Below are 17531 nucleotides of genomic sequence, written 5' to 3'. Positions count from 1 at the left end.
CTTTTAACAGCCTCTTCTGTCACTTCATCATGGCACAAGGCCTGTTGTGAGCACATATTTGAAGCCGTCATCTTGGGCTTTGCAACATTGTGATGGACATTTTTCACCATTTTCTGACAGCTAATCAATCGATTAAGAAGATAATCTACAAATTAATAGATGTGGGGAAAGAAATCATCAGTAGCATCTCAGTTCTTTATACCTGCCTACAAAGCTTCATTATTTAACCAGAACTGTTTGAATCAATGAACAAATCAATCAAGCAGCCGACAAAAAACAGGCTAAAAATGACATTTGATAAGTTCAACAGCAACATCTGAGCAGGTTACTCTGGATAATCCACTGGTTTTATTCCTGGAACTACTTCATACCAAAGAAACAGCCATTAAATCCCAACTATGTGATTGGGGAATGTATTTCTGCTGTAATTTAAGGTGAACGAATTCTTAAACAGATACAAGATTTAAATGACAACGAGAAATGTCCTCACTTGAGAAAAAAACCATAGTCACCAAACTACATAAATAAAACAATGAAGGATGATCTTCTACAATTCAATTACAGTTATGGTTTTGTACAACTTTAAAGACTAGTAGATCTACAGAAATCATATATGCATATATATTTATATATGTATATTTATATTAAGAGTTGAAGTATTAAATATTTAACGTGCCCTTCCTCTTTAACCTCACACATTCAGCCTCGCCACCTTCAAAGACCTCACTTCCAGCTTCAGATGTGACTGAAGGATCTGCTCATTAACTTGCAGGAGGACCATTAGAAACGGCTGGTGTGTTGCCATTAACGAAGAGATGATCCCCCCGCGGTGTTGAACGCACCGCCGCTGAAGGAATATATGCAACGTAATTATATATGCATTATGTGAAGACGGTATTTCCATTTAAAACCGTGGAAGATTAGATGTGGTGATTGGACTGTTGGCAGCGGGAACCGAGGGAATCAAAATTGGAGGATTCAGAAGAAAGAAACGGAGCATGGTTGGATTCTTCTTTGTCCGCCGCCTCTTTAGAAATACAGACAAATAGCTGAGAGGTCAGTATCTACACCCAGCAGGGTCAGAACTAAACCGTTTTATCTTACTGGACATGAAAATTCAAACCGTTTTTCATTTAGATTTAGAGGACATAGTGAATAATTTCCACTTAGAAAACGGGTTTATTTAGGTGAAAACGCATCACAACCACATTATACAAGGTGGTTAATATCTATTTTTGCCCCCTCATGTATGTTAATGGGGTAGACAGAACATTAGCAACAGTTTTCACCCGCTACGACCTCAATAATAGACATAAAGTAGAATTATCACCTGTAGAAGCTTCGTAAAAGTAGAATTTATGGCAGAACTGTTGGATTGGATTATATTAGATTGCACAGATGTTCTTATTAAAGTGCTCAGTGAGGGTATTTCCTAGTAGAGGTGGTCACTTAACACTTTGATTTTGATCCAAAAAAACAGAGATTTAAGGCCACGCTAATTAAAATATGTAGACACTTTAACACTCCAGCTATATGAGACTGTTGAACATGTTGAACATAAATCTGCTGCTATAACAGCCTCCACACTTCTGGCTTCTGGTTTTCCAGCAGATGTTGGAACCTCACTGCAGGGATTTGCTCCCATTCAGCCACAAGAGCATCCATGAGGTCCAACACTGATGTCAGATGATGAGTCTGGCTGGTGTCGGATGGGGCTGAAGTCAAAGATCTTCAATACTAAACTGGGAAAAACATTTCTGTATGAAGCTGGCTTTGTGCACGAAGGCATCGTCATGTTGAAACAGTAAAGAGACAAACTGTTGTCATTGTTAGCTGTAGCATCTAGTGGAACTAAGAGGAATAGATCAAAAGTATGTGGACAGACGTTTGACTTCATCTAGATTTGAAGGTGTTTTATCTGCTGATGAACAGTTGATAATGCTCCAAGAAATGAAGAAATGCTGCAGCCAACAGCTGGAAGAAGACAACTACTATAGATGTAAACAATGAAGGCTCAGGAGGTAGAGCGGGTCGTCCACTAATCGGAAGATCGGCGGTTCGATTCCTGGCTCCTCCAATCCGCATGTCGATGTGTCCTCGAGCGAGATACTTAACCCCGACTTCCTCCTGATGGCTGAACCATCAGTGTGTGAACGGTTAGTTTCCTCTGATGGGCAGGTTGGGACCTTGCATGGTAGCCCTCTGTACCCATTCAGCGTATGAATGTGTGTGAATGTGATTCGTAGTGTAAAAAGCGCTTTTAGTGGTCGGAAGACTAGAAAGGCGCGATAAAAGTAGAGTCCAGGCTGCAGTGATACAACACAATGTGTTTTTGTGAGACGGGAAACTGACAGTGAAGAGAACTCAGGCTACTTTCATCCTTTTAACAAAATTCATAACATTTTAAAATTTGTTGTTGCACTTTTTTTTTTAGAAAGCAAAATTCAGTCCAAAATTACAACAGGAAGAAATATTGTAATTTATCTCACAGCTCATCAACATTTTTATAAAGTTATTTTAATCATTTAGTCTGAAAATGTCCAGCTGAATGTGAAAACTGCTTGTTTTGTCCAAACAGTCCAAAACAAAAAGATATTGTTTATAATAACATTTAACCAAGAAAAACAGCAAATCATCACATTCAAGATAGAATTAGAAATTAATTAATTAATTAAAGCTTACATGTTAATCAATTGAATTAATTCTATATGTAAAATGAATGTGAGAGATAAACTGCTGCTGTCAGACTGTCAACTGTCCAGTTTTTATTTACTTTTGTTTTTCTGTATTCTATTTTTTTATTCCTTTATTTCCTTCAGAAAACTTTAGCTGCACATGAGAGCTGACAGACGTTAAATGTTTTGTGTTTTATTAAACTTTGCCTCATCAGTGTTCAGCTGATTTCAGAGCAGACACAGTTTTACTTCCTGCTCTGCTTTCACATCACGATCATCTCAAATGTGAAAACTCTGCCGACCATTTCACATTTCGAGAGGCAACGACCGTAAACTATAGAGGCTGTTTTACTTTGCAGGTAATCTGCACCTGCTGTACATCACCACTGAGAACACAGTAACAGATGTGTATAAACCAGCAACAGTATGACTGGCTGCTGTTTTTGCTGTTCAGGATGGACGGCGACGCTTGTGTCACCTGTGGGCGTCATCACCCAGACAGGAACGCCACCGCGTCCAAAATAACGACACGGAGACACCGGCCGAGGGTCGGATCACACATCACCAACCCCTTAATTCCTCCACATGAGTCAACGGTACGCGAGGAGGAGGAGGAGGAGGAACGCACACACACACACAAAAAAAAACAGGGTCCAAAAATAGCTTTTTGTTCACATGGAAACTACCCGAATGAGACGGAGAGGAGAGGAAGCCGCTGTGAGAGAGAGAGAGAGAGAGAGAGGAGGAAAAGAGAGAGAGAGAAGGTGATGAAAGAGGAAAAAAAGAAGAAAGAAGGCAGAAAAAGTGAGAAGAGAAGAAGAAGAGCGGGAGGGAAAACCAAGAGAGGAGAGGAGATAAGGAGGTGAACGAGGGTAAAATATCGATACGGGTTTTACTTTTGTTTTCAGTATTGTTTTATCTGTCTGTTGTTATTTTACGCTGCAGTATCAGCCAGGTCTCCCTGACACCAGACCTTACACTGTTTAAGATTAAAAAAAAAAACTCCTTTATCTGCTGGATGAAATTCAACTGCCTGTAAAGTCTTAACTCATCTAAAAGAGAAAGGACAAACAGAAAGTGCTACTCAGGGAGAGTTGGCCTGTTTCCTGCCTGGCAGTGACTTTAAGTGGTTTCACTTTCATATAAATATGTTTTTTTTTCCCACAACGGCAAATATTTTTAAGTTTCTTCTTCTTCTTAAGTGACGCATGGTGACTCATTTTGCCACAAAATGTTAATGAATATCTATTTTTAGGGGAGAGAAGAGCAGAGGAAGAAGAGAATAAAGACAGAAATAAACAAAGAGTAACGAGGTGAAGACGGGTGAAGTAGAGAGGGAACAGAGTTAAGCTTCTCGTCCCGCCTCGTCGATCTGTGGAGTAAATCTTTCAGGCCTCAGACGCCGGCGAGGGGATGAGGAGACGCGGAAACTCCTCAGTGTGATGCATCATCAAGATCTCCTGCTTCACCTGGATGTCGAGGTGGGATTTTGAGGATTGAACGGATATAATGAGGCTGTAGGTGTGAGGAGGAGGCAGCGAGGACAGTAATTCCCAGAAGGTTTATATTCTTTTTCAGCCGGCGTTCCGAACCAGAGCGACTTACAACAGACCCGACAGCAGGATTTAGTTTAGATCTCGACTCTTCTCATACTGAACGCAGCAAAAGAGGTCAAAGGTCAAACCAGCAGACCAGAAAAAGGCTCCAAAGTATACTTCAACAGATAAAAAGTGTTCATAAAACTGTTAACAAAGTTCATAAAACAAACTGTAAATTCTCAACTAACAATTAAAAGTGTTTCCTAATAAGAGGAAAGTAAAAACACTGAAGGAACTGTGGAATCACCTTTATTATAATGACTCTAAAATGCCCATTTAACACTAATTCGATCAGTCAAAATAAATAAATAAATGACAGCCTACCAGGAGAGGAGGAAGGCTTTTAATGTGAAACATCTACAGGAAGTGTTCAGTTTCCTTTTCAATGTTTATTTCCGCATACATAAAACGCAGCACATCGCATCGTAGGATTGATAGCAGAGATTACTAAACATTATTTCACTGTCGAATATTTGAGGGATACATTTAAACACTCAAATATAATGGTGCACAGTGAATATAGTACAATATAGAGTAAATAGGATGTGATTTTTGACACAAACTAATGCTGCGTACCTGCCATGTTGAATGACGGACACTTCCGTATTAAACGCCAGGTCAGATCCTGAACATCTAAACTTTCAGAAAAATCCATTTCAAAGTTGAAGTTATGACTTGTACGTCGATGTGAACGAGTCAGAAACTTGTAATTACGGTAACTCAGGTGTGACATGAACGCAGCATAGAAGTCTACAACCATGCTAGCTGCTGCGTGAGGCTGAACATGCTAATATTTGCTAATTAGCACCAAACACAAAGTACAACTGAGGCTGATGGGAATGACTCTGGTTTTGCAGGTATTTAGTTATAATCAGAGCAATTCATAGTCTGAAAATCATGATTGTCTGCACCAGATCTTTTACTGATCCATCCAGTAGTGTTAAAATATTTCACAGGATAAGTGAGTCTGTCGCATGTACCTTCTGCTAACAATCCCACAATGCAATGCTCTGCATTTTACAGGTGAGAAAATGATGACACATAATGATGATAATTCATAAAGGCCAGAAATTTCAATGTACTGCTCACTACAGAGGGCTCCACTGAGTGTCTGTGGTAGAGGGAGCAGTGAATGAGTGAATAAGTGAATCTGGACGCAGCTCTAGATTAAACAGTGAAAGCCACACATGAGCCAAAACAATAACTTCATTCTCCGAGGTGGAGAAAAGTCTGACGTTGCAGGCGAAGTAGTTTTACCTCGAGAGAAAAGCATCAGTGCTGCGTTGAGGTGTGGCTCATGATTGAGGTTACCTCCGAACTACAACAGTTCTCACCTTAGAAAATCAAATATTTGGCTCAGTGACGCTTCACTCCACTCCAGCTCCAAATTCAACGTGGAACAAACAAAAAACTTAGTGTATCTGTTCAGTACCTGTCCAGATCCTCGCTGTCCTGCATGTTGAACAACATGGACGGGATCAGTTTGTCCATGTGTTGAGGCTCCCAGATGATGGCCTGCAGCTCGTCGTTCACCGTCTTCCTCACCACACCCTGCAGACCTTTGATCCCGGCCACACGGATCCTGACACGGACACACAGTGACTGTTAACTATACGAGGAAAAACATTCAATGCTTCAGACAAACACTAAAGCTGGTTGTTACTCAGATGGAAGTACAAGAACACAAACACACACATGGATTAAACAGGTGAGAATAAAACACAAAGCAAACTGTCCTATTTAGAAAAACGACAGTATTGACTCAGTTTAATCCTAAAAGAGTTTCCTGTTATTGATATACTGATATGACAGTAAACATGTTCAAAGTTCCAAAACTTGAGGTGAACATACAAAGAAAGACTTCAACCTTCTCCGAACACTTTGTAACGTTTTTTTCTACCTTGCTGACAAGCTGACATCAGCTTGCCCTTTGTTGCTAAGGCTGTTGCTAAGGTCTTTCCACGTGTTGTTCACATGTCCACTCTTATATTTCAGCTGGAACATGCACAAATGTATTTGAGAAGATGACATTTTGTGTAAAGATCAAGGAAAAGTAGTGAAATCCTGCTACTACAGTTTGTTCACGTAGCCTCCAGAAGCTTCCTGAAGCTGACCAATCAGAACAGAGTGGGCTCATCGGGAGGGCGGGGACTCTCTTAAAGAGACAGGAGCTAAAACGGCCTGTTTCAGACATAGGCTGAACTGAGGGGCTGCATAAAGATAAATAAGTAGTTTTAAACTGTAAATCATGCAAATATATTCCAGTAGAGCCCCAGAATATAAATATAGAGCTGGAAATGTGCAGAATATGTGTCCTCTTTAACCAAAGGTGGAGGTGTTGGATGAGAAAATGCTCATATAAGTTTGTTTTTTTGGGAGGTGATTCCTTGAGCCTTGCTGCTAATGTGTTGAAAACAAAGACAAAAACTGGAAACTTGAATGATCTGAGTCCAGCGTCTGCGTATCTACTATATAACTCTTTCTCATATATTCCCCAACTGTCATCTGGTTTCTGAGGAACAATAATAACACTTTGTTTTTATATCATTTCCATCACTGACACACACTGAGACCACACACACACACACACACACACACACACACACACACACACACACACACACAGACGTCTCAACAGTCTGAAGAGCAGGATCTGGTCTCTGGACTCAGGTGCAATCAGAGCCCAGCGAGTCTGATTCCACTGTTTACTATTTCTGTCTCTCTCCTCTCCATTTCCCCGACACATACAATCGTATGAGCAATAATATGAAAAAACAGGGCGGGTGACCTCGCCTTCGGCTTAATCCAATAACCGCCACGGAAATTCTATTTGGGAATTCCTCTCCACCTACAGCGAGCCGCCGCTGAATGGAATAATGAAATATGTTGGGGGGGGGGTGGGAGGGGGGGAGCAAAGTGAGAAGTCACACTGTTTACAGCTCGGCGGCGGCGGCTGCGGCGAGGTATCAAGCCAACTCGGAAATAATCCCAGCATCCCCCTGGCTCTCCTCATACTCCCCCCTCCCACCCCCACCTTCGACCAATACACACAAAAGCACAAACACTAGCATGTACACACACTCATACATACAAATAGAGATAAAAGTGCATTTCCATACACACACACACACACACACACACACACACACGCAGGTCTCAGCTGCTGCAGTGATATTTTTGCAAATATCTGCAGTAATTCTGGAGGAAGAGAAGCTGTTTTGACAACGAAGGCGAGAGTCTTCAGGAATTGTTTTAACACACTGCTGATCTGTGTTAGGAGTCAGAGGGTGGGCGTCTCAGCGGGAGCCCAGTCTTGTAAAGTGCTGTGTGGTGTTACAGCCTCGCCGAAGCTTCGCCGCCACCATCACCATCACCACTGCTGCTGCTGCCGCCGCCACCGCCACTGAGCTATTTTTACCCTCCGAACACAATACAGCGGCTGGCAGGCAGAGAGTTTCTCTGTCTTCACAACAATGAGAAGTGGTGTTTGCCTGACGCCTGGGTTCCTCAAATTTATCATTATTAAAAACAAAACCCGCTGATTCCAGAAGAAGACGAGTCTGTATTTTGTATAAATACATGCATGTACATACAATGCACCTTAATATAATCAGACTGTCCACTACAAAGTATGTTTACATTAATAATAATAAACTTTATTTGTATAGCACCTTTCAAAAAATCATAAGTAAAAGACATAATCATTCATGAATAAGAATACAAATGCTTTAAAATGGATTAAAATGTTTTAGTATATGATATGGTGTAAAAGTCATGTTTTTAAGTGTCGTTTAAAGCTTTCAGCAGAGACTGCTTCTCTAACGTCTTTAGGTAAGGCGTTCCAGAGTTTGGGAGCGCTAGTATTTAATTTTATATTTGTATGAATTTCACCAGAAATTAAGGAATTCATCCTCTTTTTTTTGTGTACATCAACATGTGTTCAGGTGTTTTATTGTCTTAGAAAGACTCGTGTAAAAATAAAGTATCTTTCTCTTTTTATTGATTCCATCCTGCTGAGACTCTCATTGAATCACAAATCAAGAGAAAACTGGGTTCATGTAAAAGTCAGCTGAACCCTCAACGTGCAACATATACTTAGATGAAATGTGTTATCTGCTGTAAATGTGGCAGATTTATGTTATATTCTCTCCCTGCTGTAAGTGAAGCTATTGTTAGTGGAAAGAGGACATTTAAACCTCTAAACTGGAGCTGTTGGGTGCAGATAAACCCGTTTCTCTCTGTGAATCACTTCAGGTTTTCACATCATTTAAGCTGCCGCTATTCTCTAACACTTCATTTCATCATCATCATCATCATCAATGTGTCTTTCAAACGCATCGGATTTCAATCCGGCGAGCGCAGCGGCGGTGGTTTTAAAGTGAGCCAATGCGGTCTCAGCGGGAGGGGAAAGCCATGAAATATGGATCAGGAGGAGATGTATTTAATTCTGTATTCACTGGATTCAAGTGGGATGAGACCTGTGCTGGTTGGGGATTGTGTTATTACAGCCCCCCCCCCCCCCCCCCCCCCCCCGCCCCCCTCCCCGTTGGTATGATCCATCGCTGCATTAAATAAGAAGGTTGTTTCTGAAAGCTGCGATATTTGAAGCAAAGAGACGGTAAAATGTCTCCATAATAGTCAGAAATAATGCAACATCGGACAGATATCAGATTTCAGGAGGACAAATCGATGTGTGCATCGACTCGGCTTTAACTGCAGCAGACTCAATTTCACCGCATGAAGGGAACTAATGAGAGAAACTATCTGCAGTATCAATGATCAATCAGCTGTTTTCACACGGCTCTGAACGACGCTCGCAGCTGCTCCGGGGAGCTAAAGAGGCAAATTAAACAATTCATCATTTTCTCGCTGGACCGACGCACTTTTGGAACCATATTTAGATTAGTTTTTCTTTTTAAATTAAGAAAATGAAAGAATCGGTACAATCAGAGAGAGGGAGAGCGGCGTACACATTGTGCTTTATGAATAATGCAGCCTCTTTCTGGATTTAATCAATAATCAATATGTCATCATGCTTTTAACTGCTGTGATGTTTCAGAAAGTGGAAGGCAGAGGTGAATTTTAAACATCTGATCAGCTTCAGTACAGATGATTTAAACTCAATAGGGAGTAATAAGATCTTTGTTCAGTAGTTTAGTTTGACAAAAAAAAAAAGTCAATGTCCACTTACTGGCTTTTTCCAGAGCTTTCAACTATATCAAGTAGCTATACAGTGGTTGGAAACTCTGGCAAAATGTAATAACCTGATATTGTTCCATTGAAACTACAATTTCCAAGGTCAAGAATGAACTTTAATGCTCAGCAGCCTTTCTGTCCGGGTGCTTTACTATTCAAAAGTTCAAAAATACAATGAGTGACAGTGGTTAGTTGGGAGAAAATCAACTCTCTTCAGGTCAAATGGGCAACAGAAAGCATCACTGTATATATATACACACACACATATATATACATATATATATAGATGGGTGAGAGATTAAAGGGAAAACCAACATAAAGTTTCTTAGTAAGATGTTGGGTCACTACGTGCTGCCAGAACAGCTTCAGTGCAGCTTGACATTGATTCTACAGTCTCTGAACTCTACTGGAGGGATGAACATCATTCTTCAGAAAGATATTCCCTCATTTGGTGTTTTGATGATGATGATGATGGTGGAGAGCGCTGTCTAACACGTCAGTCCAAAATCTCTCATAGATGTTCAGTTGGGTTGAGATCTGGTGACTGTGAAGGCCATAGCATATGATTCACCTCATTTTCATACTCATCAAACCATTCAGTGACCCCTCGTATCCTATGGATGGAGACATTGTCATCCTGGAAGAGACCACTCCCATCAGGATAGAAATGTTTCATCATAGGATAAAGGTGATCAATCAGAACAACTTTGTATTGATTTGCAGTGACCCTTCCCTCTAAGGGGACAAGTGGACCCAAACCATGACAGCAAAATGCCCCCAAAGCATAACAGAGCCACCAGATCCCCTCACTGTAGGGGTCAAGTATTCAGTCATGTACCAGTTTAATTTGTCACCTGTCTGTATGTATATATACTGTATATGATTGTTGCAGTAGCAGTGAAACCTTTGTCTCTTAGTGGTGGAATGTATACAGAGAAAAGTAATGGTCCTAAAATTGAACCCTGAGGAACGCCACGTGAAATGCGATCAGGAATAAATTTTACAGAAACATGTCGTTAGAGGAGCAGAAACCAGTTTAAGGCTGAGCCAAAAATCACATCTGCTGCACAGAGGAGGTACTTAGTTGTTTCTAAGAGAGGTCTCAGTGCCAAAAATGAGTCTGAAAGTTATTTTGCTTTAAAAAAAAGTCTAAAATTTAACAAAATAGTTTATCAAAAATGCCTATAAAAGTGTCTAAAACTATTTGGCAGTGGTGGAACAACTACTCAGATCCTTTAGTAACAGTAATCTGTTACAGTAAAAGTCGTAATCTTGAGCATGGAACTATTTTTTGAAACCATATGAGAAGTTTAGAGGAAAAATATCTCTTTGGTGAAACTGTTATCAACTCATAGACACCTGAAACATGTTAAATGACCACAACTACGAGCCAAAACAGTTGGGAACCACTGGTTTGATATGTGTTGAATGTCATAATCTTATATGTTTAACTACTTTCCACCACTAGAATGATGGAGTTGAGTTCGTGTTTTGAACTCTGCTCGTCTGTATGTGTGTCTCTATCTTCTTACCTGGTTCTGGTCTCTGGGTCTTCGTGAGTCGAGTGGCACATGGCGCTAAACTGGGAGACGAAGAAGTCGTAGCGTCGGTGGTAGGACGGCGTGTCCTCCTCGATGTTGGCAAACTTCACAAACTAGAGAGAGGACAGGAAGAGAAGGGAAATGTTCGTTAGACTCGCCGCTATTAACACAAAAATGAGACGAGACGGTTACTGGTTGAAGGTCGTGGTTAAAGTCGTCACGGCGTACATATCAACTTGAAAGATTTTACATCAAACAGCATCTTCCTCACATCATCATCATCGTGTTTTAGGGATGAATCAGTGTTGCATGGCCATGAAATGGAAGCGGTGCTGATAATGATAATAACCATTAGAGAGCCCCCCCCCCTTTTCATCCAGCCTATAATTTCCTCCCTCCAAACAAGCGTCCTCTCGTCTCTCTCCAAACAGTCAGCTGTGCCTCGAGTGCCGTTTCTAGTGACCCCATCATTGTCCACTCCGGTAAATTTCCTCTTTACATTTCGGCATCGGTGACTCAAACCTGTCAATTTCCTCCCATTTTGTATCTAACCTCTCCTGAGGGGTAATGGCTCAGATGGAAGGAGGTGCAAACGGCTGCTGGCATCTCAAACATGCTACCGTAACGCTGCGGAAAAGGAGGAGGAGGAGGGAATCCAGGTGATAGACATGCCCGGAGCAGGGTCTAATTACTGGGCTGAGGAGGGAATGTGGAGGCTCCTGAATGGATTTAAATTGGTTTTTTTACAATCTTGCAAAAATATACACGATAGAAAACACACATATCAAAGAACAGACATTAAATAGACTGGAGACTGGAACTGATCAGCTGTTGGTGAGTCTGTCAGTCCACCACTTTGGTCCAGACTGAAACAGCTTTTGGAATGATTGGTACAGATGTTCATGGAGCTCAGACGATGACTCCTCCTGACTTCGGTGATCCCCTAAATTTCCCTCTAGCCCCACCATGAGGTTGATGTTTGTGTATCCTGGAATGGGGGCTGCGCTGACAAAAAAGAGGATCAGTCGGATATCCGGGAGAGCCGGTAGGCCGGCTGGAACAACAACAGAGAGGACGGTGGACTCTGAGTATTACAGCCTGACCGCCTGTCTAAATCTTCTGCAGGATTATGGAGGATGAGGGACATCCATCGCTAGTGGACAGTGTGAAGTGTCTTATTGTGAAGGCAGCGGCAGGATGAAACCACCTGTCTCACATACTGTTTATTCCACAGAGGATACGACCGTAGAACCAGAACTTTATAAGGAAGTACAACAGGGTTACTTTGATGCTGTTGTTTAGATATTTTTATGAGTTTTTATTGATTTATTTACATGTGGGTATTTATTTACTGCAGTTTGGTAGTCAGTGTGGGTTGATTAGGATTAGGATCGCTGTAATTTCAAGCTCTTACAGATGAAGAAACTGAACCTTGGTTTGAAGACAGCTCAGTCATTAACTGGCATGTCAAGCTGCACATTTGTGATCCACCTGCACATGAACAGAACACGTACGAACCACATTCAACTCATTTATCCTGTTGAATTAATCTGAAATATGACCTAAGCAGACTGTACTTCTTTACATCTGCTGAAAAAGGAGTAAAAAGGTATTTTTTATTTGCAAACTTTGTTCATTTATTAACTAAATTATCGCTTAATAACGTGAAGGCAAGATTCAACTTGATGACAAGGAAGTGCTTCCAGTGCACATTGGAGCTGTGAAGATATCACATGATTGAATTTCAAATGTGTTTTTTCTTGTCTTGCATTTCAATCAACACATCAGCTCCTGAATTACGTCTGTTTAAGATGCTTTTAAACAGAAACAGCACAATGTTAAAATAAAGACACCTTCTGATTCATTTGAATGGAGCAGCTGTGTTAAAACATAGAAGATTGTAATTACTCTGTAAAACGAACTCAAGTGTTTGTGATGTTCACCTGGAAATCGTCAAGACAAAAGATGAAATAACTGCTGACGTGAAAGTTTTTCAGAGTTGTTAAATCCTGTCAGTGCAGTGTTTTGGTTATTTTTACTTCTAATAATACTTTTTATTTAATGAAAGAATCATATTAGTACATATATAAACTCATTTATTAAAAAAATCTTCCACAGATGCCCTGCAACACTAACCACCAGCGATCCAGAGAACCAACACACTAGATTATGGATCACAAATTAATTGAAGTGAATTGAATAATCAATAAATAAAAGTTGCAATTTTTGATAACATCTAGCTTTTGTTACTGTGGAGGTCATAGTCATGTATTTTAAATGGGTTTGCTTCTGAATGAATGTGATGTCAAATTAAAATGATAATAATAATAAAATCAAATGAAAATGAACATTTTTTGTGGTGTTTGTGTGTCTTGATCATTTTCAGCAATTTAAAAATAAAAACACACTTTAAGGCAATTTGAACACATTTCTAGAATTTCTTCATTTGTCTTTAATTGAACAGAGGAGTGAATGTGTTCACATGGAGGGGATAAGTGCTTTAAGTGAAGGGGCGGGGTGGGGGGGGGGGGGGATTCAGGCTGGAGCTGAGGGCTCATCATGTAAATAAGACTAATCAAAAAGCGACAGGCTTCATGCCTCAGCGACGCCTCACGGCAGAGCGGTTAGGATTTTCAACAATGAGAGAAAGAGAGAGTGATACAAACACCAGCACGGTTAGTTTTACTTCCCTCAGGCGACGTCAAAAAGCTCCGTTTAAAATAAAAAAAAAAAAGTCCTGTGAAATGGACTGATTTGACTTATCTAGCATAACAAAACAAGCAGTAAAGAGTAAAATACATTTAAACAGCCGTCGCAGAGGCACGGTGAACATTTGGGAACATGGCAGTCAATTAAAAAACTTTTTTCCAATTATGTTGTCAAGGGCAACAGTTTATTTAAAGCAACTTCACCTAAAATGTCTTTTTAAGTAAACATTTATTTCCTGCAGGTATGAAAGGTGGCTGTTAACAGTTTCTAGTTGTACTGAGCACAAAGCTTGGATTCAACACACAATATCATTAACGTTTTTATCATAAATATGAGTATGTGAAATATGCTGAACACACAGAAGTGGTTAAAGTTCCTTTTGATATATTTTTACATCATTTAAACTTACCACCATTTGAATCCACTGATTTTTAAAGACACTTTTCAATCCTACAGGATGGTTGATGCTTGATATTTAAAAGAAGGGCTGAGTATCAAACCTCAACACTTTCTGACAACAGACTGAAACGTGTCAGCAGCTCAGAGTCTAAAACTTGGTGTCAAATGCATCCAGACACTTGGTCTGTAATTGAGGCTTTAATCAGATATTTTTTCCATTTAAATTCAGGGAATCTTAGACTATATCTCATTTAGGTCATGTTATTTACATTTGCTTTGTGTTAAGACAACAAAAGTCATTTCAAGTGTATCACACCCAGATCAGTGTTTTCTACCGTTTTCTATTTATCTGTTTAGCGTCGTTAAGCTAGGCTAACCCACTGTTGCTAACTTTGGAGCTAACCTCCTTCACTTTTCCAGCAGTTTAGGAAACAACAGATGTGAATTTTCTTGGTCTTGAAAAGCTGCAGCGTTTATTAACTGTTACACACTGTAGTCTGTACTGAACATTTACTGCCAGACTGACTAACTTCCTGTTAACCTTTTCCTCTGCTCCGCTCGCTTCCACCGTTATTTATCTGCTGCTCGCTCTCTCTCGCTTAACCACTGCAATCAGTCTTGGTTTTCCTGACTACATGAAAATAAGGCTCAGCTGTTCTCCAGTCCTGCACCTGAATCTGACGGTCAGAATAAGAAGAACTTGCACACTTAAGCAGTTTAGTTGCAGTTTACCAGCAAACAACTTTCCGTAAACTAATCTTAACAACGGACCGCTCCCTCATTCAGCAGTGGAACTGATCAGGGATCAGATAAACTCTACAACGGCTCAGTTCGTCTTCTGTATGATCGTATGTGTTGAAATCAACCAGAGCTGTTTTTTTCTCTCAACCGCACAGGAGAAGGACAGATGATTTCAGTGTAATTTCAGCTGCTGTAACAGACTCTATAGAGGATATTTACTGACTTACAGATAGGAGGAGGAAAGATTACACGTACATCTTGGACAGATAACTTTTGGTTAGAAATCTGTGTTAAATACCTCTTTAAAGCACTTATATTTTTTAGAGATTGGATAACTTTCCCATCCACCCAAGACCCATGAAGTGAATAAGTATAAACGGGGTGAATCTGAGAAGTTTAACCTATATTATTAAATAGATAAAAATGGACATCAAGACAAGTAAAAATCCTGTATTTTTGTCATGTCTATAATCCTCAGAGACTCTTCTTTTATGGGCATGTCTCATAACACTACTGCTGCAAGTTTTGTTAAATAGAAGCTGTTTTATTCTTATTTCTGTGTCTCAAAAGTAATTACCACTGTATTTCTACTCTATAAAGGACCAAGATGAAATGCAGAACATGAGAAAGACAAACATGAACTTATTTCAGGAGCAGTCTACAAGCCTACACCTGTACCTGCACCCATCACGACTTCATTTACTATCTCCTCACTAAACGAGACGTTTTTACCTCCCTCTCGTCAGCGGGTGACAGACAGTTTGTCAGGAAGTTAACAGCAGTTTGGAGGGAACTATCAGAAATCTGCAGTCTATCACAGGAGAGTGTTGATGTCTTGTGTTGCAGACTGAGTCATAACGCTCTGCTGCCTCCAGACTCCCCGACTCAGGTAATGATGATGAAGACCCGTTGGCCCGTTAACTGTCAGACCGGGAGAGCTCGGTTCCCCCTCAGCCCTCGTTTGTGCTGAACGATCATCATTAAAAATAAAAGTTTCCTCTACAGCTGCGACCGGATTACCTCGAGGCTCACAGGTTGGAAAAGTTCAAAGTATATTTACTATGAAGAGTTTCACGCACAGGTTTTAAAGATTTTTATATTAGAAATGGATCAAATGTGATGTGAAAGGTGTCGCTTGTAGCCACTCTTTAAGCTTTGTTCTGGTTTATTTCACAAAGTTAGTTGGTGAAGAAAGTGAAACATCCAGCAGATAAAGTCAGATATGCTTCTCAGGAGAACAATGTTAGACTTTCATCAGTGTTATTGCACCCAGTTAGGACCTTTTTTCATGTTTTATAGTGTTATATCAGCTATGCATAAGCAAATACTGGATGTGTTGTGTTGTTTTGTTTGCCAAAAACTCATTGACAGACGCAGAAATGCATCATGTGTTAGCTAACATAGTGAGACCCCAGAGAGGTCTAACTCCCAGTTATGAACAAACTCCAATAACAGAAATGTAAATACATGTGTTTGAGTATTTGTTAGAGTAACACTGTGTAAGGCTGCTGCTGCTGTGTACCAACAGTACATATAGACAAAGTTTTCAGAGACTCCAAACAGAAGCAACGTGTCATTTTCTGCAGCAGACAAACAAGTCTCATAAAATAAAGAAAAGTCTTAAAGTTTCAACATGTTGAGTTGTTGTTTTTGGAGCTATTCAAGCTATTCAAAAGCCCTTTTCTTAGATATGCAGGGGGAGTTTTGATGGTATAGTTGCACATCAGCCACCACAGTGGACTCTAGTGTGTCATCCCATATTTAAATTAATAATTAATTAATTAATTAATTAATCAATAAAAAAAGTTCAAATATTGTTTTTCATGCCTAAAGGGGAATAAAAACACAAATCCTGACTGAGGTTATCATAATTCATGCATGAAAGGGTTCAATTACTTTGTGTTTAATCGAGTTTGATAAAAAAAAAAACTTCTTCACATTCAGAATTATAACCACAGTAACTTGGTGGATCTGGGGGAGCTGGATCAGGTGCTCCCCCCTTACTAGTTAATCCAACCCATGTTTAACACTGTCTATTTTATTATAATTACCATAATATTTTATATTCCTTTTTATTTCTACTTCCTCTACCATCTTTTTCATCTGTTGGGAAACTCACCAAATTCTTTTTGAATGAAATGTGTTTTTGTTCACTTTGTCTTTGAATTGTGGCACATTTACAGGCTTTTGGTCATCAAAGAGTTTCTGATTTTGCCTCGGAGCTTTTTGCAAAAATCCTCAAACAGACGAATTAAAAAAAAAAAAAAAAAAGACTTGGACTACTGTGGACTTATGTGGGTTCATCTTTTAGAATAAGAAGCCAATGCTTTACAGGCCATCTGTGAACTAATGTAAAAACACATGTGAAGAAACAGAAGGAATCTAATAGAAGAAAGATGGATTAGTGGTACAGTTCACTAATTACAGAGCTGTTTTGATTAGTAAACCCCATTTAAGAAGCATCAGATTGGCTTATGGTTAACTTGGATGCATAGTAGAGGATATAACATCTTGTTCCAAGTTGGTTTTTGCACCAAAAACACTGCCCGAGACCTTTACGGGAGAGTTAAAAAGAAAAGAAAGATGATAGAAATACAGATTTTTCTATCCACTGACACAAGCGTCTCCACAGGCTATAAATAGCCGACGTATAAAGTCCCCTGTGTGTCTGA

General features: G+C 39.9%; 1 protein-coding gene across 4 annotated transcripts in view; it reads right to left on the bottom strand.

Annotated features, from left to right (window-relative positions):
- The window catches only part of efr3a (EFR3 homolog A (S. cerevisiae)), a 145711-nt gene that overhangs the window by 64094 nt on the left and 64086 nt on the right, over window positions 1-17531 (bottom strand). For all 4 annotated transcript variants that reach the window (XM_042429470.1, XM_042429472.1, XM_042429471.1 and 1 more), the window contains 2 exons: window positions 11002-11123; window positions 5706-5855 (listed from right to left, as the gene is read on the bottom strand). In XM_042429470.1, the coding sequence (XP_042285404.1) occupies window positions 5706-5855; window positions 11002-11123 (272 nt within the window). The remainder of the gene's footprint in view (window positions 1-5705; window positions 5856-11001; window positions 11124-17531) is intronic.

This window comes from Thunnus maccoyii, chromosome 12 (assembly GCF_910596095.1).
Source record: "Thunnus maccoyii chromosome 12, fThuMac1.1, whole genome shotgun sequence".
Taxonomy (NCBI): domain Eukaryota; kingdom Metazoa; phylum Chordata; class Actinopteri; order Scombriformes; family Scombridae; genus Thunnus; species Thunnus maccoyii.
This window is presented reverse-complemented; position numbering and strand designations above follow the sequence as displayed.